The following is a 26,542-nucleotide window of genomic DNA, read 5'->3' as shown; positions in this document are numbered from 1 at the left end:
TCCATTGCAAGCTTGTCGTCATGGTACAGATGGTCAAAGGCCTGAGTGGCCTTTTCTCCGGGGGAAGGGGAGGGGGCGTTTGAAGTGACGAAGCTGCCAGCGCACCGCGGGCGGGACAGGGGAGGAGGTCACGATGGACCAGAGCCTCTGCAGTAACCTGAGACCTCCAAGTGCCCTGACATGGACTCTACCGAGACTGGTTCGCGACCAGGGTCAGACTCTCCATGTCAGTCCTAGAGTAGCCTACTCTAAGAGGAGATTCTGGTCTGGTATTGGGCTCTTCGTTGCCGGTTGATGAAAACGAATGTAGACGTGCGCTAGGTGGCTTTCCGTAGACGGTGTACCAGGTTTGTAGAGAGTGCAGGTGGCCACGAGGGTCGGGACAATGAAATGAACAAGCTTCTGTCGTGCATGAGCAGACAAGACGGGAGATTCGATGCCTGTAACTGACCAGGCAAGAATGATGAGTGATGAAGTGAATGGACAAGCTGAATTCGGGGAATGATGCGATGACGTAGTTTGTGCACTGTACCATGCCGAACCAGCGATGTCGTGACCAAACCGTGCCAGGCATAACTGCTTCTTCCCACTACTACGTGACTGATTTATAAAGTCACATCTTGGCCTCTTACCGCTTACTTCTTCCTTACTGCTTACCTCTTGCCTCTTGCCTCTTGCCTCTTGCCTTCCACACGCACATTCACTCCTGCGCGCGCACACTAGGGAGAGACAGATTCTTTCTTACACCACACCACACCTCACCTCACATCTACACGGCTGCCTTAGACACATCCTTCCACACCATTACCTCTCGAGATTGACAGTCAACTCCTTGCTTTCCATCTACAGCGCTAGACTCTACCTGAACAGGACGCCCCACGCTACGGCTGGGACCGCTTGCGCTCCAACCACACAGCTTGGCTTGTCCGAGCCCTACCTACGTCACTCCTGCTGTTACCTCCTCCAGACACTGGCGTAGGCCCCCAGTTCCATTGAACCATGTCCGTCCTAGCCTTGAAGGCCCTGAGCTACGGTGCAGAGCAAATTCCAGATAAATTCTTCGAGAAAATCCCAGGCGGCTTCTTCACCCCACAAGAGAGCAGGGACATCAAGCAAGGTCGCAAGGATCGCAAAGATCGCAAAGGCGAACGAGATAGAGAACGTCGCAGGAGCGAAGATCGATCCGAGAGACGACCTTCTCGCCGAGAGGGCACCTTGTCAACCCATTTGTCTTATGACAGCGCAAACGACGATAGCAGTGACAGTGACAACAGGCGACAACGTGAGCGAAGGAAGAAAGAAGGCAAGCGGGCAAAAAGCGCTGGGAGATCTCCTAGTATCAGTTCGAGTCGAGCAAGGGACGATAGGCGTAGCAGTGGCTTGGACGGAGAATATAGCGATTCTAGAAACATGGCTCAACCAGAGCAAGGAGTGCCCTACTTTCCGCCCCCGCCAACCTCCGAGTACAAGCCATATAATCCACAGGATCACTCGTATCCGCCAGTGCAGAATGGACACAGGTCTTCATCGGCTATCCCTGCATATGGCTACTCGTCAAAGGTAAACTCCCACTTTTCAGATTTTCGTAACCGCTGTTCAGCACTTCCGTCGACACCTGAACATCCAACACCGGTCAACTCTTGTCCACCGCTGCAGATGAACAGGCCGCCTTTGGGCGCGTCGACTCTACCGTTCTTCCCGCCCCCTTTGCTTCACAACCTCTCCAGCGGTACTCCAGTATCTGCGGCGTTTTCTCCTTCCTATGAACCGCCTCTTGCGGCTTTGCTTCAGAGCCCGCCTACTAATTCTTCAAAGTCAGCTGCAGCGCGAGCCTATCCTGCACAGCCATCATCTGCACAGCATGAAGCGTCCCGATCTGCCGCATCGCGCTACACTCCTGGACCTGGATATGCGCCATCGTCTCCGATGAATTTTGCTCATCGACCCCCAACTGCAGATGCGAATGAGTCCTCCTACAGCCCCTACACCCTGTCCGACTACCCTCCTGGCATGACTGGCTATGCGGGTAGCACTTACTCATTACCACCGCCTTTCCAACGCCACCGATCTAGCTCTCAACCTGCTCATGCACCCGGCGGAAATCTTCCTTATCCGACCTACGTTCCCCCTTCTGCCGACCAGCAGGTCATGACCGCGTACGACCAACCACCCAGCCGTCGTAGCAGTACAAAGCCTGATCGTGAATATCGACACAGGGCAATGTCTGCAGACTCCCGTTCCCGTTCCAGCAAAGAATACCGTCGAGAGAGTTCACGCATGGGCAAGGTGCGGGAGAGGCTCGATGGTATGGATTTGCATGAGAAGGGTCTGGCAGCGACGGTAGGAGGTGCGTTGGCGGGAGGACTTGCAGGCAGACAGATGGGGAAGAGTAGACTAACCGTTCTTGTAGGCGCAGCGGCAGGTGCGATCGGAGGACGTGCCATTGCCGACAAGCGGTCGAAGTAGGTCACGCCCTTTTCTCCGGCTTGTTTCATCTTGTGACAACTTCAACATCACCGACCTGATCAGTAACTAACAAAGTGACATTTACAGAAGTCGAGGCGAACAGCGGACCCAGTCTCGCACTCGGTCTCGGTCACGTGCCCGGGACCATGACAGAGAGCGTGGCAAAGACATTGGTCTCCATGCTCGGAGCCGTAGTGTGACTGATCGCTTCCGCTCAAAATCTCGGGGGCCGGATGACCGAGATAGCCGCGCTTCTAGGCGCGATCGCCGGCCCGATCGTGGATATGAGGACGGCGATGAGTATGAGTACTTCAGTAGCGAGTCTGAAGGTGATGGATCCCCTGTGCAAACGAGAAGGCGCAGGCGGAGGAGGAGGAGAGAGGATTGAATCCTGCATGTGAGATTGAAGTGGCCGGCATGACTACAGGTATAACAGTATCTCTGTTCCACGGATCAACGGGACGGGGCATGTCATCTGGGCATGGGCGATAGGTAGCGTGGCGAGATTGTACAAGTATTCTTCTGTTCCTGTTTGGGGGCGCGGGTCTTGCTTTTCGGCCCGTCTTGTCGGTCTTTGTGCTTGGTTCCCATGCACGGAATTACGGAAATAACGAGGAAATAGGTCGCGTGCGGCTTGTGACTGGCCAGTTGGATCGTCTGGTGCCAATTTGCCAATCGTGTTTGGTCCTGGTCTGGTCCTCGGCCCTTTTCACCCGTGGATCCATTCCTCTTTACTCTAGAGTATGTACCTACAGTACCGACAAGATGATGTCCAGTGTGTACTGTACAGTAGAGTACGTATGTACCGTATCTTTGTAGCCTGCTTGTAGTATCCTAGTCCACGACGTGCAAATCGGTGTTGTTGATGGAGACCTTCTTTTTTTTCCCTTGCCCCTTGCCATCCATGGCACAGTTCGCCGAAGAAGGCCAAGGGGGCATCATCCTCCATCCGAGGGAACAACGACACGGGGGGGGGGGCAAAGGGGCAATGACTCCATGGGCTCGCGAGCAATCGGACCTGATTTTTGCCTGCAGGTGCAGGAGATATTGCTTCTTCCCAATCCCAATCCTTTCTTCTCTCATGGACCATGGGAGTATGTAATCGCTTCCCAGACAGAGATGGGGATTGCCGATTGCGTGATAAAGTGGAGCCTGTCTGGGCTGCAGTCCCGGGACGCTCGGCTGTCCTTCCCCCCCTGATCAGGTTGAGGCCTTGATATTCAGGCCAACATGTCGCCAAGGAATTTGGCTGGGCGAAATCTCACAAAGGGAGGGATGTGGGTGTGACGGGATGCGTCTGTGACTCTTGAACATTCGGACCGGTGCTTATGAAGGATGACTGATGCTGCGCGAAGGAGGCGTGGCCGAGTACAAGAAGGATGGCCTTCGCCGGTGACAGGCCGATTGGGGGAGGTTTCGGGTCAACCATGACGGTTGGTGGACATGTGAAGAGATCGCTCGCCCGGTTTTACTTTGTCGCTCGAGTCTCGCAACGACGCGGAGGCCGAGATGAGTCGTGAGGGTTGCTTGGTGGTGGCAATCGTCCCTTTGTTTGCCCGTTGCCATGTCCTGGCTCGATGGAAAAAGAGGGTTTGATGGGCCGGCCATGTGCATCTGGCCAGCGGCATAATGGCAGAACAAAGCATATCCTTGGCCGACAGTACGGCGGCTGTACTATGGCGAACATCAAGCATAGTATGTATGTACCGGTTTGTCGTCCATGTCCCTGTCGGGTTTACCGTTTGCATGTACATACAGTACATGCTCTACTATAGTAGGTAACCCCCCTTCGCGTGGAAACGTGCTTCCGCAGCCGCGATGCTGTGTGGGTACTCCGCTGGGTAGGCCACTCGGAGCTGATGATCTATTGTTGTACTATTAGGTACCTACCGGGTAGGTATGTACTCACACGCCATAGTTTTAGTCTGTACTGTCGTACCTAGGTAACTAGTACTGTGTACACTCACTAGTAGAGTACTCTACACTTGCTCTCGCGGCCCTGTATGGCGGTTGATGATGCCACCTGCCACCACGCTCTTTCACATCTTCGTACATCTCTCTCACTCTGGCATGTGGCTTGATCGGGCCATCAGACCTCTTCCTCCCAATCCCACTTCCAATGCACACTACCTATGTAGGTACGGTAGCGCAACATCGGCCGGCCATGGCGGGATCAAGATGCTGCGACAGGGGGTTTGCCGATGCAATTGCGTGTCTTGGAGACAAGCTCCTGTGCCTAGATACTGTGTACTACATGTACTATACTTTACTATATACTCTACATACCCATCCTCATGTACTAGTACTCTACATGACATAGTACTTACTACTATACCTAGGGGTAGTAGGGTGTAGCATGTACTCTATGCGCGTGTAGTAGGTACATGACTACATGTAATCCATCTGTGTGACATGTCTGGCCTTGGGCCGGGGCAACCGGCGGAAATGTTCCGCGCCTAACCTTGCGAGCTGGAACCTTTCATCATCGAACCACGCGTAGAATATTACCCGCGAAAGAAGCACCGAACCCATTCTACCATTCTCCCATCTAGGCAACTTGGTCGTCTTGTCCTGACGAAATTGCCGAATCGGCCTTGTCCACAAGCCCCATGCCATGCCGAAGCTCAGCGCGGCGCCGCTGTGTGTGTGTCTGTGTGTGTGGATCTTTCGGTCCGCAATATCCATGCCAATATCCGCCTTTCAAATCTTTCTGACCCTGCAGCCTCTGTTTCTCCATGACTACTGACCTCTGCGAAGAAAAAAAAAGAAAACCCCCGCGCCTCCCTCCCAATTCCCCCGGGCGCTAGCTTGCCATGGTGTTTGGTTTGTTCCCACGGACCGTCATACATACAAAGTATCGTGGAGTACGTACTCTAGAGTACCGTACCACGGTAGTACTGTGTAACAAACATGGCATATGTAATGGGATGGGGACGGGTCGACACTGGGACCATACAACGGTCCTTCAACTGGCCTGCGCCTGGCTCCGCTTTTCCTTGTCTCCCTAATGCCAAACAGGTGTTGCAGCGAGCTATACTACAGCGAAGACCACAAGTCTTCTTCCTTCCAGAACAAGTCGAGTGGTGGGCGCCATTGGCCGGCCTAGGTCCATGGATGGTCCCTTGATGATGATCGACCATCACATCACATACCGAGGCTTGACTCAAGTGGAAACTCGCCCAGCTACAGCTAGTCACTCACTGCGGAACACTACCCGAGCGGTACAGCTTTTGCCCGGCCGTCGTATGCAACTATTGGAAGCCGCAAGGTAGCAGCAAAGTTGAGGTTGCATAATCGGCGCTTCTTCGTTCGGTCCCCAAGAGCGAAGAGCCGCCTTTTTTTCTCTTCTCGTCACCCTTTGTGAAGGCGAAACAGTAGCCCGCGTGGCTTCTCAGGGACCGTCCGCCCTTGTTTTGCCTGATTTGCTAGGTTGGGCGAGTAAGCCTGTCCTGGTCCCGTAACCTGGACATGGTGAAGCGAGTGGGAAGAGGTTTTTTGGGCTCGGGAAGGGATGACGAAGAGAAAGTGGAGTAGGCCTTTTTGTGGTCCGCCGACTTGGGACTGTTGGATAGCAAAGACGTGGGGGTAGGTTGGAGTACAAAGCCAACTCAAGGCCCAGTTGTGGCGCCGAACCGTTGTTTATTCTTCTCGAGGCGTCTTATTTTCTTTTTGCAACATATCCTTCTAGACAGAGCTCCAATTGTCCACTTCCGAATCGGGACATCCACTATCAACACAAAGAAGAGAACGACAACCACTTCAACCACCACCATCCCCCCAAGTCGGACTTCTCATCTTCGCCCACTGCCCATCCTGCGAAATCCGTCATTTCACATCGCAAGGAGACAGAAGAACAGATTACACGATAGAAAAACCAGGACCACCACCACCATGTCCCACTCTCCGCTTTCAGCAGCCTCCTCACGCTCACCCTTCCTAAACCTCCCTCCCGAGCTCCGCCAAAGAATCTACATGAATCTCCTGACAACTCCATCGCCCATCCTCGGCCCCATCGCCCGCGGTTCCCAAACCTACTCCATCCATACCTCCATCCTCCGCGTCTCCCGCCATATCAACGCAGAAGCGCGCCCAATATTCTTTTCACAAAACACATTCGTCATCACCAGCATGCCGTCCTCATCAGAAGATGACCTCGTTTCGGGCGCTGGCGCGTTTGAGCCACCGCTACAACTCAAAGACCTGCCACTTGTACGAAAATTGGAAATCGACGTCTTGTTCTATCCAAAAGTCCTACGCGTGCTTGAGGGACGCAAGTACGGCGGCTGGAGTCCAGTGTGTGAAGCTGCAGAACGCTATGTAGGCAGCTTGGTCGGGGTTTTGGGAGCTGTGGAAAAATCATTGTTGAGCCTGAGATTGAGTGCGGATACACGGCGCTATACCGCAGTTGCCTTGCCCTCGCCGCAGAAACAGAAAGAGGAGGGTAAAAAGGAGGCGAAAGCAGGAGAAGAACAAGAAGACGGACTCGATTTTCGCAAAATCCTAACTGGCTTCCACATGCTAGACCGCAATCCCCGCTTCCGCGAGGTGCAGGGAAAGCTCGCACTCGTCCCAACCATTTCGCTCCATTTCGACTTTATCGATTGCTCTTTCGATTTTGAGATTGAGCGGAGTGTCCTGTGTAACCAGAGATTTGCAGAGCTGGCTGGACAAGTCTTGATGAAGCGGAATGATATTCAGGCGCGCATGGCAATGCAAGACGCCGATGGGAACAATGATACAGATGGGGAGGCACGGGGCAGTGTCCGGCCTAGGGGTTACACGGAGGTCTTGGAGTGCTTCGCTTGAAAGCTTTCGACTATAAACAATAGGGAAATGTTGCTTCGGGAACACATCTATACATTGCGTATGGGAATGAGCATGGTGGGCTTGAAGACATGATACCCAGTTTGCACTATGTTTTTTATATATATTCTGGCTGGGGGCAGCAGTTTTGGGAGTCTTGGGAGTCTTGTTTTGTTTGTACGACGAAGCAAACAGTCAGTCTAACTAGGTGATTGGGATGGTGTGGGTGTATACAGAACAGACAGACACGATGTAATCTAGATGTGTTGGCCGTTGTGGTAACTGCAAGAACTGAACGGAGTAAGCGGCAAGTAGGATTTCATGACGTATGTGTTTTCTAGGCTTGAACGTCACATCGCAGATGGCCTAAGCCCGAAGAGGAAACAAGCTCATGTTTGTTCTCCGACATTTACAACATTAGACCGCGCCCGCTTGCGCGTAGTATGTGTACACGGACCCTGGCAAAACCAGCGTTTGATAAGCACCGCCTCCCGGTTGACCTTTCACTCTTGCAGAACAACACCGAGACAGACTTTGTACTGTGGACAATTATGAAGCAATTGCCCGGCTCCGAAACACATCCTCGACTCAGCCCGGACGTTCCGGCCTTGTCATCAACCAACATACTGTACGAACCACTGTGTGAACCAAGGCTGGTGTTTGATCTTCGGTCCTTAGTCGCTCAGTTCGATCGCCTCGCTGAGTTGGTCTGCACCAGACATTGGCATTCGCTTGCCCGGTCGAACATGCGAATTGGTACGCGGACCGATGCCATCGCCACGACCCTCCCACCAGCTCGTTGACGAGGCCGGAAGTTGAGCTCCAGCCCGTGATGAAACGTTTGCATTAGTAGATGCTCGTGGAGACAAGGCTGAAGACCTCGCGACACTGTGTGACTCGCCGTATGGGAAAGTCGGCCGAGGAGCTGGAGAAAGAGGGGAGTGAGATGGGGTTTGTGGCTGTAGCCGCGACACTGTGCTCGCTCCTCTTCTCGTTAGAAGCAGTGCGTCCAAGTCTTGAATGTCTTCCTCTGCCCCAATAAGACCTTCATCGAATGCTTCCAATGTCTTGACAATGGTCCGGTACATGGCCTCTGCCATTACAGGAGGGAACGCATTGCCCACCTGTTTAGTAGCTTCTGTTTGGCTGCCGGTAAATTTGTATCCATATGGAAAACTCTGAAGCAGGCTTAGTTCGCGTACAGTCCATCTTCTCAAGCCAGAATAGTGGTAGCTTGGACTCCCACCCGTGGTTATGCAACCTCGTAGGAAGCCATGGGCGTCAGTGGGTTCTCGAGGCTGTCGAGCTTGCTTAGGCATGTGATATCGCTCTTCCAAGGCGCGGGGTCCCATCCGTTCGAGGGTCTGGAGAACCTTATCAACGTACACAAATGGTTGGAGGCCACTTCCGCTAGGACCATGTGACTCCTTCGGAAAATGAGGAAGCGGCGTGCCTCGTCTTGAAACATGTTAGCAAGAGGGAAAATACAGAAAGGCCAAGGGAGTTCCTTTTCATACCGAGCAGCGATGATAAGCAGGCGTTTGCGCCTCTGTGCCAATCCATGCTTGGACAAATCCTGGATCTTGTAGCGAACATCATAGCCAGCTTTACCGATATCATTCAGCAGCATATAAAAGTTCTTCAGATGCCGACCGTCCGACGCAAGTCCAAAAGTCTGTTCTAATGTCGCGACACGTGGCCCAACCTTCTGAAGTATTGGTCCTATTGTGTAAATGGCTTCGTAGTTGGCCTGATCGTTCGGACCTTCAACAGTGCTGTTTGCAGTGAGTAAAGACGTCAACTTATATCGAGTTGGAGGAACTTACTGAGCTGGGCTAAAAAAACAGCACGGGGGAGACAGGTGAAGTACATGGACCCTCAGCTCTTCCTTGGTCTTACCAGGCGGTGGAAAGTCGTGAGCATTGCACAGGAATCCAGACGCGCCGGGATGGTTCATTTTATACGCTCGCAGTGCTTGCTGATCTACGTCCAGACCCCACGCGACATGGAGACCAGCTTGTGCAGCGCCCTGGGATGCGCCCCCAAATCCACAAAAAACGTCGCCAATGGTGTACCTGCCCTTCTTTGCTGGGTATCGTAACGGATGTTTCGGCAGTCGTTGTTCCAGAATCTCAACTGAGTCCGATCGAGCCCGTCGCTTTCCGCTACTCACAATGACCACATCATCGTCATCGTCATCTTCTACAACGATAGACGTTTCGCGAGAGTCTCCGGTATCCGGTGTTCTCGAGACTTCAAAGGCGCTGGTTCCTGAGGTCCTGGTCTCGTGTGCATATAAGCTTCGTACAATACCGCCACGAGCCTTCTGTGTGCTCTTGGTCTTCATGGCCTTTTTGTGCATGAAGAGAATAATGACAACGCGGCAAGTGAGTCGACCCTCATGATATACTTGGCGTCGTATTTCTTCTTTGCTTGTACCCACGGGATGCGCGCAGCGCCAACCGTCACGAAAACTTAGCAGCGGATACGGTTTGTTGGTAAGCGCACACGGGCGTGTGCCAACTATCTCTCCCATGGCCACTTCTTCCAAGCCGGCGACAAAAGGGCATCGATGATCACCTTCTTCAATATGGAGAACCATACAAAGTTCATTTAGCTTCCCTAGTATAGTGTTAGCGGTTAATATATAGACAGAATGTAATGACTCACAGTCCCAAATTTGGCCTAGATACTTGGTGCGCCGCATCCGATGCCCTCTGAACCTAATGACATCCGTCTCCAGATTCTGGATGATGGTCCTAATCATAAAGAAATCTCCACTGTGCATGCTACTGGGGGCATGGGTAGAGTGGTCCAGTAACTCTAAGGTGTCCCCAGGTCTCACAACAGGTCCGTTGCTAAGCCTAGCATGCGGGATCTCTACATCAGGAAGTTTGATGGAGGGATTATTGTGACTTGTCCCAGAGGATACCGAGGGGCGTGTATGGGTTTGGACGGAGATGACTTCCGGTTCGGAATCTTCAGAATCTTAAGATGGAAGGTCAGCATGCATACGTCAAGCAGAGATATGTATTACCGTATTCTAGCAATTCAACATCGCCATTGTTAGTATTATAGCCATCGTCATCGTCACTATCATCAATGATGAAAGGACAAGCAGCTGACATTGCGATATCTGGCGCAATACGATTCATGTTAGTGACTCAGCGAGAGCATATTGCATGTCGCAGCAGTGGTCGTGGCTGCGCTTCATGGCTTCGAAGTACTCACCTGTGCGTGCGCACGATTTGCTTGACGGCAGGCTTTGCAAAGGACAGGAAAAGAAGTAGAGCGGGCAGATCAGGTTTGACAATGCAGTTTGCCACCGACATGAGGGTTGGGAAGCGAGAGGGTGACTGGCTCGTGCTTTCATGGTGAAGGCGGGGTGGGTCTGAGGAAAATGATGGGGGTGTTAGGCAGGCTTGTGCTTTCATGGTGAGGATGGGATGGATCTGAAGAAGGCAATGGGGGTGGAGAAGGCATGCTTGGTATGAAGTCGAAGGAATGCAGCGTTGTAGTTGTGCAGGTTTCTACCAGTACATTCGTGAGGTGTGAAAGTCTCGGACGGTATACGGTAACAAACACGTGCAAGTGAGAATATGAGATATGGTAGTGGTGGAAGTAAGAGGGGTTGAATAGGAGGAATCTAGGTAAGTATGATGTGGGAAAAGCAGCCAAGACAAAAGATGTCTTTATTACAAGGTTTCCTGACCCGTAATCCTGCACAGCATATTACTGCACCACGGCTCATCGAATGGTGCGCTCGACGAAGTCCTTCTCTAGCCGGCCTACCTCCCTCTTGAATGCCTCGACCTCTTTCCAGCAGTCCAGTGGCCGCCGGTCATAAGTTCTCAGGCAGGCGACGACGGCCTCCTTGGCCTTGCTGAGGTCCTGATCGACCTGTTCTAGCTTCTTCCTCTTGTCCAGCTTGGCCTTTAAGTTCTCAATCTCCTTGATGACGCTGTCTCTGCTCATAGTCTGTTGGCGTTGCTTGTCTGCGAGAGTGGCTTGGCTCGAGGTAGCGTCCGTGATTCGGTCGACGAGGGAAGGCTCGCTCGGTTGCGCTGATTCGGTGGACAATGTTTCGCTGAACTTGGAGAAGTTGTCCAATTCTTCCTGGCGCATTTTCTCAAGTTCGGCTGTGAGACGCTGCTGGTATTGGAGTTCTTGCGCCTTGGACCGCGCTGAGTCTGTCTGTTGCCTTCTGTCAGCACTGCGTGTTTGTGTGGCAATGTCGCCATTATGCAAGCCTATTCGAGGTTCTGGGGCCGACTCACGAAAGTGTTCTTCTGGATTGAGTCGACCAGGCCATTGGAGAAGCGGACGGGGTGTTCACTGCACGCAGACTTGTCAGTTGGGCTGTGTGTGGGCTTTGGGTGCATGAAGATGGGATGGAATAATTACGCACGGAGCAAAGACATGCTGCGTCACCTCAGACGAGGGCTTTGAGTTGTCGGCGCCCATTGTGTTTTTGCGGCGGGCAGGCAATGGTGAATGGCAGTGAATGCTCAATGCTCGATGTTGAAGTTGTTGCCAAGCTTGGCACATCTACGCCCGGGTGGAACAAGGCACTTTCAAGGTTAGATCGCGTCTTCGGCCGAGCACGGTACGGCAAAACACATACACGTACAATACATACACACTGTGTACATACATGCATACATACATACATACATACATACATACATACATACATACATACATACATACATACATACATACATACATATACATGTGTAGACACATCTATCCAGTGCTCTAGTACCCTGGTATAGGCAACTCCACTATTGCCCTCAAAAGCTGGGCCCGTGTTTTATCAGTACTTTACCAAGTACCGGTAACTAATGAACTGGCATTTACCCTACCACAGTACCCATACCGTGCACAGTACAGTACAGTATACATACACATACATAGAGTAACACCGCACCCCCGGGCCCTTGTCGCTGATCGGCAGGCACATGGCTTGCTTGCTCCTCGATGGATCATAGAAATGCGCCTTCATTCCTCACACCCGCCACAATCCTCCACTGTTTCCTTCACCATTTCCTCGACCTCTCATGACGGCGAGTCCTTGAGCAACACTGCGCCACCCTTCAAACCGCGCCTACCATCTGGCAAGCACCCCCGCGATAACAGCGAAAAGGCATCATCCATCACATCGCTCACCGACATCCACAACACCAGAATATTCCCACCGTCACCATCAACAATAACATTAACACCAAAAAATTCTTCGTCACTGTGCAGGGAAAGCAATGCAGTCCTCACTGAATGAGTGGCTTGAGAAGTCCTCCGGCCAACGAAATAGAAAACCACCACCTCCTCCTCCTCCACCGGTTACAACCCCAAAGCGACCCCCACCACCCCCAAAGTCTTCCTCGGCACCGAGCCGCGTTCCCTCTACTGGCACGGTGCCAGGCATGTCCAACATGGACAACTGGAACGACATACCCGATGACTTCCTTCAGGCCCCCTCGAGGCCAAGACCGAAGAAGAGTCCGCGATCCTCTCGCAATGTTACGCCCGCCCATCTTTCCAGAGCGCCCTCGCCTGTACCTCCTCCTGTTCAAGAGCCCGACATCCCACAGATGTTTGCCTTACGCCCGCTCCCCGATAATGTCCAACTCGCGCCGCTTACAGAAGAGCACCTGATGGCCTATAAGCAGCTCAATGCCCTCACTCTACCCATACCCTACCCAGAAAGCTTCTACAAGGAGACCATGACTGAGCCTCACTTGGGCATTACCCTGGTGGCACTGTGGCATGCTACTCCTGGATGGCGCTCTGTCTCGTCTTCAGAGAATCCACAGCTCGTGGGCGCAGTTCGCTGCCGTATTCTTCCCGGATCGCAGCTGTACATTTCTACTATCGGTATCCTCGCACCATATCGCACCCACGGCATCGCCATGCACCTCCTACAGGCCATCGTAAAGAAAGCAGTGTATCTGCACGGTGTGCGCTGCGTCACTGCACATGTATGGGAAGCAAATGAGGAAGGTCTGGAGTGGTACAAGAAGCGAGACTTTGAAATACTGGCCAAGGAGGATGGGTATTACAGAAAGCTGAGACCGCAAGGTGCTTTCCTCGTCAGGAAATGGATCGGGGTGGGAGATTTGCTCGCCAGTGGCGCATCAAAAGGAGAAAATGTGGACAGTCAAGTGCTATAGGAGCCTTCGAAGCGCCTGGCTTATACACCAGTAGTGACATCCTCTTCATATTCGCGCGACCGTGTACCTGGCTGGTACCTCGCCCGGCATATTGGCTCAGCTCGCTCTTGACGCATCCGTCTTCCCGATACCTGTCTAACCGGTCCCAAAGCACCGCACTCTGGAATGATCTCCACAGATCGGCCCACCTTCATGGTGTACTAAACATCACTTGCCATAGGCCATGTCAGCCATTTGTTGATCCGCGATCTGACTGCCCCCGCGCCTTAGCTCGGTCTTCCAGCAGGCGACATGGATACTGTGACGAGGTCGAGCCAGTCTTGATGTGTGGGTAAAGATATTCCCTTTGACCATGCAGGTTCATGCAAGAGTAGCAATACAATGAATCTTAGGATTCCCGGATCGCGCCCGAGTGTTGCTCTGAGGCAATTGCACAAATAACTTGGACGGACGTGGGTATGCACTACAGAGCTCTTGGAAGATGTGAGGACGAGCAAAGATGTTCTGGACCGATTATTTGCATACAAGCATGTGATATTAGTGTTCATAACATCAAGCATTTGCAAGACTTACAGTGAGTCCATTCTTGACTGCAGAGTACACACACCATCGGCGATTCTTATGCGTTGACTCGAAACCCGACTTGTTTTTCAATTGTCTAACAATATCCATCGACAATTTGACGTCCTCTGTCGGACAGCTACAATATAATATCGCTGCGACATATTGATGGAACCCATATGCTGGTTTCGGCAACATGCTGATTGCAATCCATGCATGACTCTGACACAAGATTATATCGCCACGATGTATTTGTCGACTATGTGAACGTCAAATTTAGAAGCAAGGACATATATAAAGCGGCGGTTGTGAACATTGGTGCCCAGCATAATCCTTAATGAACTCTACCGTACTGTCAACTGAGTAACATATACTGGCTCATGATGCACCTCTTTCCCCGTCACCTTGTTATCTGCAACCCTCCACCTTATCTCTACCAGTACGTCTTTGCCCGTGGTCAAGCGACTTCATGCTCATCATGTCCAGGCACCAGCAGGAGACCATAAGAAAAGCCAGACATAACGGATAATATACATCGGTTGTCACCTGCGAGGAACCTACTCAATATCAAATATTGTTGAAAATAGCCAAGCCGACCACGACCACAACGACTCGCAGGCCTGGAAAATCGGGAGATTGATGACCAAGGCTGACAATGCATTGCAGAGATGACAATCGGTTTTGAAGCAACATGACCTCAAGCTACCTAGCCAGCTATTGTGTAATTTACCTACCCCTCTAAATCGTACCTGACGAGCCCCACCCCCACCTCACCTCTGTACTATGTTCTCAAACACTTAGTGGCAACGTCATACATACGGATACAAATACAAATGCAAGCCAGATCTTTCTCGGCCATGCCTACAACATTTCTACCTCTCCTCTGTTTACTGCGACCCTTCTCTGGCCTCCATCGCGCCTTCGACGTTGATCAGACCGTACCGGATGCGTATCTGTATTATACAAGTGACTGAAGCAAGATTCCAGAGCACAAAGGGTCGCAATGCCTGATCCTCGCGTCTTTATCATTCGCCATGGCGAAACAGAATGGTCCCTCAACGGGCGACATACTGGGATTTCGGATATCCCACTCACCGCAAATGGCGAGAAGCGTATTCTCGCTACGGGCAAAGCACTGGTCGGCGATGATCGCTTGATCGTACCTGGAAACTTGGCACACATGTACGAATCATCACTTTGTTTCCCCAATGCTTACAGGTCGCTCAAAGAGAAAGGAGAGAAGGGTAGAATCCGTGCTCATAGAACAAACAACATAGTTATGTGTCCCCCCGCACCCGCGCAAAACGAACCCTCGAACTTCTTGATCTAGGCTGTCGCGACCGCTTCCCCTGGTCCTCCGCACTCCCCTCTCTTAGCCCCCGCACAAACGCCTCGATTCAAGTCTGCGAGGCAATCCGCGAATGGGACTACGGCGCCTACGAGGGAAAAACTTCGCCGCAGATCCGCAAAGAGCGGAAAGAAAGGGGGTTGCACGAGGACTGGGACATTTGGCGCGATGGTTGTGAGGGCGGGGAAATGCCTGGGGATGTGGAGGCGAGGCTGGATGGGTTGATCAGGGAGATTAGGAACAAGTTTCATAGAGGTAGGTTGGAGGATGAGGGGATGAAGACAACGAGAGCTAATGAGTGAGGCTTGTAGGACGATTTGGATCGGACAACAAACCAAGCGACGTCCTTATCGTTGCGCATGGACATGTATTACGATCTTTTGCAGCACGTTGGGTCGGAAAACCGTTGCGAGATAACCCCAGCTTGATTCTCGAGGCTGGAGGTGTGGGCACGCTGAGCTATGAACACCATAACGTGGAGGAGCCGGCCATCTTGCTAGGTGGTGCGTTTGTTGTGGATGTTGTGGAAAAGGAAAGACAGAAGAAGTAGGGGATGATAGACACTCAGATACCCAGTTGACAAATCACATGTGAGAAGCAAAGCGGACAATTGGTATCCTCAGCAATTGTTGTATTATTGTCTCGTATGCAGATTACGCATTAGTCGAAGGATACGATTCGCACACCACACAACGTCTTCGGCGGCCCAGATCTGTCCATTCGCCTTGTACGAGTCGTCCCATCGTCATGCCGCTATGTTCCTGGCTGTTTTCTGTCGGCCATCTTTCACGTCATCAATGTTTGCAAATCCAATCTCGTCATTCCCATCATCAATGTCCTTTTCATCCGCCCATATATCACCCAACCTATACTTCAACCGCTCAAACCAGCTCTCTGCAAATCCAAGCTCGTTTGTCTGGCCTTCTTCCTTAGCGTCTCTTCGTTCTTGCTTGCCCACAGCACAATATCTCTAGCCGCAAACGCATTCATCAATACATCCCGGCCATATTCCGGATCATCCTTGAGCTCTGTATCAAAGAGCTGCTTGCACATACTGTCTAGGCCCAACTGCATCTTGTTCAGTGGCCCGTTGGCTGCCTTCTCGTAGACCTTGGCGACATCAATGGCTTGGCCGTGAATCATGCGCAGCGCGTCGAGATCGGAACGTAGACGGTGCCCCACGAGGATTGTATCTTTGTCGATGAATTGGTGGAGAGCTGAGCGAACAGCAGACCAGCCTCTGAAAACCTTATAACCGTAGGAGCGCGCCCGTTCCATGTCACGCCAGGCGAAAAGGCCAGTAGATGCGGAGTGCCAGTCTGCGACAGCTGCATTTGGTGAAGTGCATACTAGATGATTCATCAGGATGCGACCGCTGACGACATCCACAGCAGCGACCTTGACGACCTCCTGGGCGCCATCTGCGAGAATGACTTTGCTACAGGCTAGGGCGACAGCACCGAGACCAGGCTTCATACTGTCGCGGGCGGGTGACTTCTGAAAATCTTCAGAATGATATGCGTACTGGTACTCCTCGCTGAAGGCTTTGGGGAAGGGCGCATATTCGTCTTGAAGAGATTTTGGCAGATGAACCATGCTCTCGATTGTACCGACGACCTCAGATTGTACGTACATTCTAACGCGTATCCAATCAATACCGCACGCTCTCAATTTGCCATAGTTTGTAATGTAGATGTCGGATTGGATCAGGAGACGCAGAATCTTGCCTTGGATCAATTTAGCCTGCTCCATCTCAGCCGGTCCGCCGGCGTTTGTACAAATCGGCATAGCGGGGCCAGGAGGAGGCGGCCTAGGATGGACGTGAACCTGATGCACTTGGGCCAGTGCTGTGGTCGCCACTCCAGGTCCTGTGGCAACACAACGTCTGGCGTGAAGAGGTCGACGACTTCCTCGACCACGAATAGTCCCTGGAGATACTCTCAAAAGTGCCTCGGCTCGCAATCGGTCTTGCTCTCGCTCTCGATTCCCCAGCGTCCATGAATCGCGGCTATGAAGATCAAGATTTTGGCTTGCTATGCCGTGTACGTCGCCGTCGTGGGCTTTCAAAGCCAGTTCCGATTTGAAGGACTTTGCACAGCCACGCTTCTGGCAAGAGAATGGCTTCTCACTTTGGGTGGCAGTGCCAGGGCGAAACATGGAGTTCCGAGCTTGGCTCACCGCTTCGGACCCTATGTGAATGACAGGCATACGGTGTTGGACCATCGGCTTGGTCTTGATAATGCCATTCTGTATGAGTATTAGATTACTGCCAACAGTATCTCTAGCTATTGGAGCAGATACCTGGACTTCTTGGGTTTGATATAGTGGACATGACATGGCGGTCGCGATTGTTTCAGAGGATTCTGTGGTTATTGCCAGGGAGGTGGTGATAGACCCACTAGCAGACTGACATGCAAGAAAGTGATTATTGAACTTTCCCAAAGACCTGAATGACTTGTGGCAAATGTCACATTTGGTTCCATCATCGCTCATGTTCGCGGCCTCCGAGGCAAGCGTGGCAACATCTTCGCGTCCAAGTGCTGCGTCCTGGACCGGCTGTAGTGTCGGTTTGTCGTGTTCAACGTACACTGGCGGCGGAGAGGGCTTCGTGGGGGTGGTCTTGTTATTTATGAAGTCAGCACATGTCCCACTGGGCCAACTGCGGTGAATCATGTATTCTTTCTGGGAAGTGAAGTCGTTCGAGCACCTATCACAAGTGATGGCCACAGCGGTGCCGATATCACTCAATGGACTAGGATGTTCGGAGCTCCGCTGATGCGCCTCGAGCGCGAGCTGGTCATCGAACGGCCATTTGCACACCGGGCAGTACATGACTGGGGGTAGGATGTCGGGGTGATGAGCAATGTGGCGTTTCAAGTCGGCTTTGGAATTAAACGAGTCGTCGCATAAGCCGCAGTGGTAAGGCATGGCGGGGGTGAGACAATGTGAGTGGAGAGGAAAGGATTGTTACTTTTTCCCCATGTTTGTCCCTATGACAGCGAGAGGAAGGTACGTGGTGAGCTTGGACCCAATCCAACGACGATGGCGGGCGGTCTCTACAGTGGAAGTTGCGAACAGGTAGGTACCACTGAGCCAGTACAACAACAAAGGCATACCGGTGCCTTCTCGGGCGACCAGACCTCGTGAGAGGGTGCTGGTAGAGTAAAAGGTTTTCTGTTTCCATCCAGCTTCGACTGGGGTTTCCTAGGCACACCTGGGTAGACTGACATGACGCTCACTGCCCAAGTGGAGTGTATGATGGTCCGAATCTGTTCAAACTACGTTTGTTCAGACAACCGTCCGCACGCAGAAATGGAGCATACATGAACCCCTCTCCACCCTTGCCAACCTAATCAAATCCTCTCTTTCCATTCCATGTTCAAGATGGGCACGAGACACGTCACAGCCTTGCCACGGTGGTGGCCTATAGATGTTGGGTGACGCATATACGATTGGGCCTGTATGTTGCCTATAGGCAGCAGTGAGTCATGCCTTCTTGATATCTCCTCGTCAGAGACAACCGGGTACAACCGTGCTTTCCTCTTAGTTGATGGGTAGGTGGCATCTCCATTCTATGGGCCGAAGTTGCGGCAAGCTGATCACATTGGTAATGCAAATTTTCCGGTCTAGGCGAGTTATCTACGGGAGAGGATCAGGGAGTGATTCTTCTGCCTGCAGCGATGATGTCTAGCTGCGGAGGGGGAACCTAGGCAGATGATCAGCCATATCGAGGCTGTCGGTAGCGTAGTGTACATGGAATAGGGTAGAGTAGGGAAGGCTAGGTACCGACCCGTACAACGATGGTGACTCAGCTTAGTCCAAGAGTCTGCCCAGCATACTACTAGCCGGAACAGCCAAAGTCGGCATCCGGTACCAGAGCGAATTGGCACCTGGAGCCTCCACATGACTCACCGACGATTTGGGACCTTGGCGTACGATGGTGTTACCGATGATGGCAAGCTTTACACGCCTTTGTGTGTGTGTGTGTGTGTGTGTGTAAGGTAGATATGTAAATACATAGTAAAGGCAGTTTGTGGCTGCCTGTTCCAGGCTTCTTTTTTGGGGAGCATATCCGCTGAGTTACAGCGTACGTGCACACGAGCCGAGCGAGGGCGTATTGTACCTACTTCTGTGTACTCTATTGTATGTACTTGTACCATACACAGTACAGCCAATGCACAGTTGGGTCCACCTCTCGGGTGCTCAGGTGCCTAGGCGGTTTCTACGTCACCAGACGCCAACATGTTCCTCTCAAGCCCTCCAGCTCTGGAAGCCCTATTTACGTCATCACAGCGATCAGAGGCATACTGCGATGCATTTTGCTTGGATAGACGCAAATACGGTACATGGTGTGCAGATAGGTGGTGGATGGTAGATGGTAGCTGAAGGTGTACGGTAGATGAAGTGTTGTCGCAGGCTGATGAAGTGTTGTCGCGGCATCGAGGCCTGCTCGCGAAGACTCTATATAGGTTCCGGTACGCTACTACCTATGTACTGTGTCCTGTACCTACAGCACCTACAGTACTTACCTACATCTGGCCAACACGTGCATAGCCATGGCAGCGGCAAGAGAGAGAGAGAGAGAGAGAGACAGAGCGAGACAGAAAGAGGTTGACACGGGCTGTGTGCGGCGTCTATTAGCTACGTATGTACTGGTAATTGCCCCTCCCATCCCACCCCCTTTTGTCCAGAGGCCAATAGCAGCACAGGCAATGACGGAGGTGTGACTAGTACCGCAAGTGGCCAACTGTCAACTGCCATGTACGGTATGCATGCCATGTACCTAGGGTACAGTGTTTACTTACCCATGTATGGCAACGACTACGATGTTTGCCTGCTGCATGTCTGTAGAGTAGCCTATGTGATCGGAAGAGTACGCCTACTATATCGTGTTAGAGGTAAAGACAACTAGAGACGAAAGTAGACACGTCCAAACGCCTTGTGTCGCAGCAGATGATGCGCCATGCGCCATGGGCCTGTCGCAATAGCTGGCCGCTGCGGCGCACGCGAACCGCCGCAGCAAGGTCCCAAGGGTTGCAGGTGTACATAGGTAGACTACGTAGTAAGTGACTGTTGAACACTCCCCTCGCCAGCCCGCTGCGCCGTGTTTGGTTGCAAAGCGGGCGGGCTGTACCAGTTGGCAGCATCTAGAGTACCCTACCGTATCTACCAGTGCCACGGTAGGAGTAGGTACAGTGTACTCTAGAGGATTTGCTTTGCTCTGTACATCCTACCTGCCTGCCCTGCCTGCTCACCTACCTACTACTCCTAGAGTACTCTGCGCTATTACTGCCTATGACTGCCTACTAGGTTGGCTCGGTTATCCTCAAAAACACGCAACAAAGAGACCACGTAGCCAAAGTGGCATCCGCGCAACCGCGAGATGCGAGATACGTCTGCTGCAAACAGAATGTACAACGCTCTACACAGACGACAGTACACAGACTTTTTGGTCCCTCGGCTTCACCTCTTTGCGCAGCGCATAAAAGAGATGGGTCGAATAAGCGTTGGGATGAGGCAAGAATATGAACAGCTAATAAAAAAACTAAACTAAAACAAAAAAAAATGCAAGGCGTTGGCAAGGTGGCTGCCCCCGATGAGTCTTCAGTTGTGGCAATGAGAAGGGGTCTGTGCACCGTTGAGATGACTGGTGATACCTAGGCTAGGTGGAGTACTGGCCACTTGGGGCGTTTGCTTGGTGGGAGGGGTTGAGAGGGGGGGGGGGGCGGCGGCGGTGGCGGCGTCGGCGCGCTGTTACGCTGGGAGCCCTGGAGTGGTGCGACTTTATTAGTATCGCCATGTCCGCCCAGCCTGTTCATCCTCACCAAGAACGCAGCAATGGACTTTACGATACCCCCCCGCCGCGAGCCCATGGCCCTCATCTAGGACTGTCGCTCCCTCGCCCATCTGTATCGCAATCTACCGGTTGCCTGCCGTCTTGCCATATCATCCAATCCAAACCTTCCCCCTCCCCCGTTTCGTCTTTGTCCAGGTAACAGCCCAGCACGACCTCTGTCGCCGCCGCACTGCCGCCTGCCGCATACCCTCCGACTCATCCCTCGGTTTCCAGTCACCCATCCGACCAGCGACCAGCGACCAGCGACGACCAGACTCATCCCTCTACTCTGTAGTAACAACATCCTCTTCTGGACCTGCGTTGCGACCGTTTCCCATACTTGTTCGCCCCTTCCGCCTTTACCGCTTTCCCGCCGACCGCCACTTCGTCCCCAACACGTCAGCCCCTACACCCGACATCTGCAAACACCCCCCATATGCGCGCCAACGACCAATAATCTTCCACTTATACGAACAAAAAAAAACGCCCCTCTCTCTTCCCCCTCTTACGACAAACGCCTACACCTTTTACGCGCAGTTCCCTATTTCCCTTCAAGCAAATAGACGAGGTGGTTCGCCTTGGCAATACCGCCCAAAGGTCATCACCTTGTTCGAACAAACTTCACACGTCCTACTCTACAACACAATATGTACCACTCGGCCTACACTGCTCCAGTCACACGTCACTCAGTCATCACCTTCTCTACCGGAAACAAGGCCTTCGCTACAGGAGGCTTCGCTTGCTAGATCCCCGCATTTCCTCGGAACTTCCAGTCTTTGCGACAGCCTTGCTGTTCCTGTGACTGTAATTCTACGAGTGCTTTGCGGACGGTCTCGACGGTGCTGTTTCGGTGATATTGTAATTGACGGTGACTGGAGGTAATCTCTAGTCCGCATCTGGCAGTCTTCGACCATTGGACACTGCGTGGACATCGCTTCCACCTGCGACTTCGTCAAATCTCCCCTTGAACTCCTACGCATCTCCTCTCGACTTTGCAATCTGCTCACCCAGCCTGTTTCAGATAGTCTCATCGCTTCGATTGCGCCTTCGTCACATACGTGACAACGACCACATCGCCGAGACAAACTCGGACCATCAAAGAGCAGCAGATTGAGGAGATTTAGAGCTCACAAAAGATACATTAGAGCCATAGGGTCCAAGCTCGTACGGTTCGTCTTCTTGGTACACTCTACGGTCACACCACGACCACTCCACGCTCTGCGCCACATCTCCAGGTCTACCTAACGGTTAGCACTTTGAGACGTAACGCCATAGTAAAGTCACCTCATCTCACCACTCACTGCTTATTTTCTACTTTTTTCTACCCTAGCGCCTCTCTCTCTCTCCCTTCTTCTGTATACTTCGTCTTTTCATCATGGGTCTCGACATCCCCCACACCTTTAGCTCCATACCGGAGTATCATCCATATGCTCATACCCTTTCCTCTTCTGCTTCCTCTTCTGCTTCTTCCGTTCTTTCAGATGCTACCTCGTCTTCTACCTCGTCTTCTAATTCGTCTGTCTTATCAGACGCAGTATCCCAGGCGTCGAGCTTGAGCTCTACCTCCTCACTTTCCAGCTGGGAACCCGAAGAATGGAGTTCCAGGATACGAGCCATCCCGGTCTCCAATGTGGAGCCTGAGAGCTTGTCTGGTCTCTGGCCAATCACCCGGGTTCAGACATACCCTCCGTATCATCAACCTTCAGCGTGCAGGGAGACTGCTCAAGAAACCTTGCCATCTCTCCGTGCTGAGTTTCCAGCTCCAGCGGGATCGCGTCAGCATCCCCGACGTTCGTCTGCAACCATCCAGCAACAACCTCCTCAATTGGTTCGACAATGCGACCGAAAGGTCAATTTCGTCGACTGCCTCGTCGGTTAGTACACCCTTTCTCCGGACTCTGGTTCACCCACTGATGTATTCACCAAGACTCTGCCTCTCAAATGGTCGAAGTGATTTGGCAGCTCTCTGAGCCAAAGAGCCGTTGTGAGAATGCTTCTGGACGTGGTGTGCTGCCTCTCCGCACCTTTATTCAGGAGACGCTGCGTCGATCTCGGACCAGCTACTCTACGTTGCAAGTCGCATTGTACTACTTGATACTTATCAAGCCTCACTTACCAAAGCATGATTTTACCATGTCTCAACCCGAAGATGCTTCTCTTCGTGCATTGCAATGTGGTCGTCGCATGTTCCTTGCGGCGTTGATCCTCGCATCCAAGTATTTGCAAGATCGCAACTACTCGGCTCGCGCGTGGAGCAAAATTTCGGGCCTCAAGGTCTGTGAAATCAACACCAACGAGATGGCCTTTCTTGAAGCCGTCAACTGGAAGCTGCATATTGTCGACTCCATTTGGGAGAAGTGGCAAGAGGTTGTCCTTCGACATACTCCCACCAACCCACCAGCGTCGCCTGGAGCAAGCATTCCCAACACTTGGAAAAATGTCATCCCTATCTTGACTCCAGAGTTGGATGTGATCGAGCTGGCTCCCAAGACGCCCATCCGTCCTCAACTGCTAAGGCCACAGCCATGTGCCTCTCCCCTCCGTTATCCATCTTCGGATGATTTCGGATCGCAGCAGAGTACGCCAACTCCCTCCCGCTACCAAGTGCCTCGCTTCTTGGAACCGAAGCCTGACCTGCTTCCGTCCACCCCAGCTTTACCATCATTGGCTCGTCTGGGCCCACTGCCTACACCACACTTGACTCCTCAATCCTTGACCAGCAACACTCCTGCCGCGAGTGTCATGGCCTATGGATCGATGCGCCCAGCGATGTCAATGTGTTCAGCCATGCAACAAGCCCAGTGCTCGTCCTTGGCTCGGACGTGTGTGGACCAGATGAAACCAAGCGTTAGGAATGGATTGGAGGCTTATCACTGGCCCACACGGCGACCTTCGTTGGCACCCTCGAGCGCTTCATTCTCATCATCTCCGGAATCTATGATCTCGGACAACTCGCGATCTTCCCGTGCTTCTTCAATCTCGTCAGTCTCCTCTGCTGGCTGGGCGCCAAACCACAGTCAGGCCAAGTTGGCCCGGCTGGCGACCTGCCGTAGGGCGAGACTGTCCTATACAACCTTGTCGAAGTGCAGGGAGCAAGCTGAGTATGCTCCAAGCGAGGCCTTGTCCTCGCCTGATCTTGACAGTTTTCACATTGATGAGTCGGATAGTTCGCCTTCAAAAGCCGACTGCAGAACCGTCAAGTCTGCAGGTCGCAAGCGTGGCAGATCCTCGGTTGATCTCCAACAGAATGTTCGTCATTTGCTACACACTACTCGGTCTGCATTCAATCTGCGCGGAGCGCAAACCGTGCTGCCTGATCGTTCAGCCTCGCAGTCGCTCCTCTTTGCAGGCAGTGAACTCAAAGGATGGCAATCCCCGAAAAACACTGTACCCGACTACTCACGTCGCCCTGTGCAAAAGGACTTTGGCAAAAAAAGGTCATGCTGCAGTACTGAGGCTATCCAAGCATTCCGACCCCGAGGCCCTGGCATGTGGGAAGGTATCTTATGATCACAGGCACATCTACAATCATTAGTGCAATGTACGTAATGTCCAAGAGCAGGGGCAAGAAAGAGAAGGACAAGAAGCCACGCGCCTTCCTACGCATAAATACTAACACCACAATGCTCCATGTATATTCTCCTTTATTGTCTCTTGTATTGTCTTCTGTTGTCTTGCAGATCTCTCCTATACTAGTTACGCTCGATATACCTAATTCTGGTATTTTCCTGCCTGGCGTTGTCATGTTTCTTCTTGTTAGTGGCGTCTTGACGGGCTCGAGTTCGAGCTATATGGTCCGGGTCGGATACCTTGCTTTGCGGTCAGGTGCATTGCGCGGTTATGGATCCTATTGCCCGTGGATGGGTGGGGTGGAGTTGCTGTCTCGGATTGGGATTGCCAAGCAATCTTTTGTCCTGGCTGGCGGGCGCCATGTACGTTAAAACAATGTGTCCAGAGAGAGGGGATGAGAATGACGCGACTATTAGTAGCTAGTGAGTAGAGTAGTAAGAGAACAAGTTCTTGTCGCATGTGTTGTGTAGTTCAAGCTTCAAGTCCTTTTCTAGCATAATATGTCACCCTAGCTGTAAGCAACTATTTACTTTGTTACAGAACTTTTAATAATAGATATATGTATATACCTAGTAGCTTGTATAGCAAACGCTATAGTAGATAAATCTATCCCTCTATACTATCCTAGTCTGCTTCTCTTATTAGGAAAACTTTAAGAATTAAAAAAGTACTTATAGTAATAGTACGCTTTAAGGTATAGTATATGCATTAAATATATAGTAGGGTTACTAGGGTAGTATATAAGCTATACTACACTCCTAGAATATTACCTTAATACTATAATAACGTAGGTAGGTAAGGCATCTAAAAGGTATCCTATACAACTTAAAGGCATATAGGAGTGCGCGTCTATATAGAAAAGGATAAGATTCCTACACCTATAGGTCTTATATAAAAGGATAAGAAGAATATACCTATCTATTATAGACTTGTAACAATAAGGCAGAATTGCCTGCCTATTATTCTATGCTAAGTTAGGCCTAATAAAGGCCTAACTCACTTATGTATATAGAGAACAGCTCGCCTATAGTTAGAATAGGTATGTTCTTCTTATCCTTTTATATAAGACCTATAGGTGTAGGAATCTTATCCTTTTCTATATAGACGCGCACTCCTATATACCTTTAAGTTATATAGGATACCTTTTAGATACCCTACCTACCTAAGTTATTATATTATAAGAAGAATATTATCCTAGCTAGTAATAGCATTTAAGAATATTGCACTTATTATTATTTTAAGCTACTAATTTAGTTCTAGTAGCTACCTAACCCTGCAACTCTATAGTTAGAATAGCTATTAGAACTTCTAATAACTAAAGCCTATAGGCTTAGACTTCTAGACCTATAAGTAGTGCTAGATTACCTTTAGAAAAATCGCGTTAGATTGCGTTAAGGTAGAGACCTAGAGACTACTAAAAGCCTAGAGGAATTAGAGGTAAAGCTAATATCCTCCTATAACTAAACCCCCTAAAAAGAAAAGATTTATTATTCTTATTAACTATAAAATATTAGATAAAGGTAAAGGAAGGGTATCTAGTTTAGCTACTTTTAAAAGCCTATTTACTAATAGAAAGAAATTAGATAAGGAAGACTTAATTAATAACGCCCTCCTAGAAGGACCTGCTTCCTATCTATCTCTTAAGGTACCTTATGCTCCTAGGAAATCTTAAAGTAATACCTCCCTTAAAGATAAATATATATTAACCCTATCTAAAAAGGAGAGATTAGAGGAATAAGTTAAGTAACTTACTAATTAGTTATATAACACCTCCCTCTATATAGAGAT

The 26,542-nt window shown here is 51.3% G+C and overlaps 10 protein-coding genes across 10 annotated transcripts; 6 read left to right on the top strand and 4 right to left on the bottom strand.

Annotated features, from left to right (window-relative positions):
- Positions 1 to 999: 999 nt before the first annotated feature.
- Positions 1,000 to 4,754, top strand: IAQ61_008849 (uncharacterized protein; the record flags this gene model as incomplete). Its single annotated transcript, XM_066098151.1, has 2 exons — positions 1,000 to 2,462; positions 2,554 to 4,754. The coding sequence occupies 2 exons, from the start codon at positions 1,000 to 1,002 to the stop codon at positions 2,852 to 2,854; spliced, it is 1,764 nt and encodes a 587-aa protein (XP_065951790.1). The 3' UTR covers positions 2,855 to 4,754.
- A 622-nt stretch (positions 4,755 to 5,376) lies between these two features.
- IAQ61_008848 (uncharacterized protein) lies at positions 5,377 to 5,592 on the top strand (the record flags this gene model as incomplete). The annotated part of the gene is made up of 1 exon (XM_066098150.1): positions 5,377 to 5,592. The coding sequence occupies one exon, from the start codon at positions 5,377 to 5,379 to the stop codon at positions 5,590 to 5,592; it is 216 nt and encodes a 71-aa protein (XP_065951789.1).
- Positions 5,593 to 6,357: 765 nt separating this feature from the next.
- IAQ61_008847 (uncharacterized protein) lies at positions 6,358 to 7,272 on the top strand (the record flags this gene model as incomplete). Its single annotated transcript, XM_003836440.2, has 1 exon — positions 6,358 to 7,272. One exon carries the CDS (start codon positions 6,358 to 6,360, stop codon positions 7,270 to 7,272), a length of 915 nt encoding a protein of 304 aa, XP_003836488.2.
- Positions 7,273 to 7,943: 671 nt separating this feature from the next.
- IAQ61_008846 (uncharacterized protein) lies at positions 7,944 to 10,642 on the bottom strand (the record flags this gene model as incomplete). Its single annotated transcript, XM_003836439.2, has 6 exons — positions 7,944 to 8,727; positions 8,787 to 9,044; positions 9,096 to 9,891; positions 9,940 to 10,257; positions 10,307 to 10,405; positions 10,501 to 10,642. 6 exons carry the CDS (start codon positions 10,640 to 10,642, stop codon positions 7,944 to 7,946), a joined length of 2,397 nt encoding a protein of 798 aa, XP_003836487.2.
- Positions 10,643 to 11,016: 374 nt separating this feature from the next.
- On the bottom strand, positions 11,017 to 11,799 carry IAQ61_008845 (uncharacterized protein; the record flags this gene model as incomplete). The annotated part of the gene is made up of 3 exons (XM_066098149.1): positions 11,678 to 11,799; positions 11,547 to 11,604; positions 11,017 to 11,463 (listed from the first exon to the last, which is right to left on the bottom strand). The coding sequence occupies exons 1-3, from the start codon at positions 11,731 to 11,733 to the stop codon at positions 11,017 to 11,019; spliced, it is 561 nt and encodes a 186-aa protein (XP_065951788.1). The 5' UTR covers positions 11,734 to 11,799.
- A 728-nt stretch (positions 11,800 to 12,527) lies between these two features.
- On the top strand, positions 12,528 to 13,439 carry IAQ61_008844 (uncharacterized protein; the record flags this gene model as incomplete). The annotated part of the gene is made up of 1 exon (XM_003836437.1): positions 12,528 to 13,439. The coding sequence occupies one exon, from the start codon at positions 12,528 to 12,530 to the stop codon at positions 13,437 to 13,439; it is 912 nt and encodes a 303-aa protein (XP_003836485.1).
- Positions 13,440 to 15,003: 1,564 nt separating this feature from the next.
- Positions 15,004 to 15,979, top strand: IAQ61_008843 (uncharacterized protein; the record flags this gene model as incomplete). The annotated part of the gene is made up of 3 exons (XM_003836436.2): positions 15,004 to 15,182; positions 15,278 to 15,603; positions 15,660 to 15,979. The coding sequence occupies 3 exons, from the start codon at positions 15,004 to 15,006 to the stop codon at positions 15,896 to 15,898; spliced, it is 744 nt and encodes a 247-aa protein (XP_003836484.1). The 3' UTR covers positions 15,899 to 15,979.
- Positions 15,980 to 16,221: 242 nt separating this feature from the next.
- On the bottom strand, positions 16,222 to 18,276 carry IAQ61_008842 (uncharacterized protein; the record flags this gene model as incomplete). Its single annotated transcript, XM_003836435.1, has 1 exon — positions 16,222 to 18,276. One exon carries the CDS (start codon positions 18,274 to 18,276, stop codon positions 16,222 to 16,224), a length of 2,055 nt encoding a protein of 684 aa, XP_003836483.1.
- Positions 18,277 to 21,870: 3,594 nt separating this feature from the next.
- IAQ61_008841 (uncharacterized protein) lies at positions 21,871 to 22,215 on the bottom strand (the record flags this gene model as incomplete). The annotated part of the gene is made up of 1 exon (XM_066098148.1): positions 21,871 to 22,215. The coding sequence occupies one exon, from the start codon at positions 22,213 to 22,215 to the stop codon at positions 21,871 to 21,873; it is 345 nt and encodes a 114-aa protein (XP_065951787.1).
- Positions 22,216 to 22,559: 344 nt separating this feature from the next.
- On the top strand, positions 22,560 to 24,694 carry IAQ61_008840 (uncharacterized protein; the record flags this gene model as incomplete). The annotated part of the gene is made up of 2 exons (XM_003836434.1): positions 22,560 to 23,058; positions 23,112 to 24,694. The coding sequence occupies 2 exons, from the start codon at positions 22,560 to 22,562 to the stop codon at positions 24,692 to 24,694; spliced, it is 2,082 nt and encodes a 693-aa protein (XP_003836482.1).
- Between the last annotated feature and the right edge of the window lie 1,848 nt (positions 24,695 to 26,542).

Source organism: Plenodomus lingam (genome assembly GCF_022343315.1).
Source record: "Plenodomus lingam strain CAN1 chromosome Unknown contig_5, whole genome shotgun sequence".
Taxonomy (NCBI): domain Eukaryota; kingdom Fungi; phylum Ascomycota; class Dothideomycetes; order Pleosporales; family Leptosphaeriaceae; genus Plenodomus; species Plenodomus lingam.
This window is presented reverse-complemented; position numbering and strand designations above follow the sequence as displayed.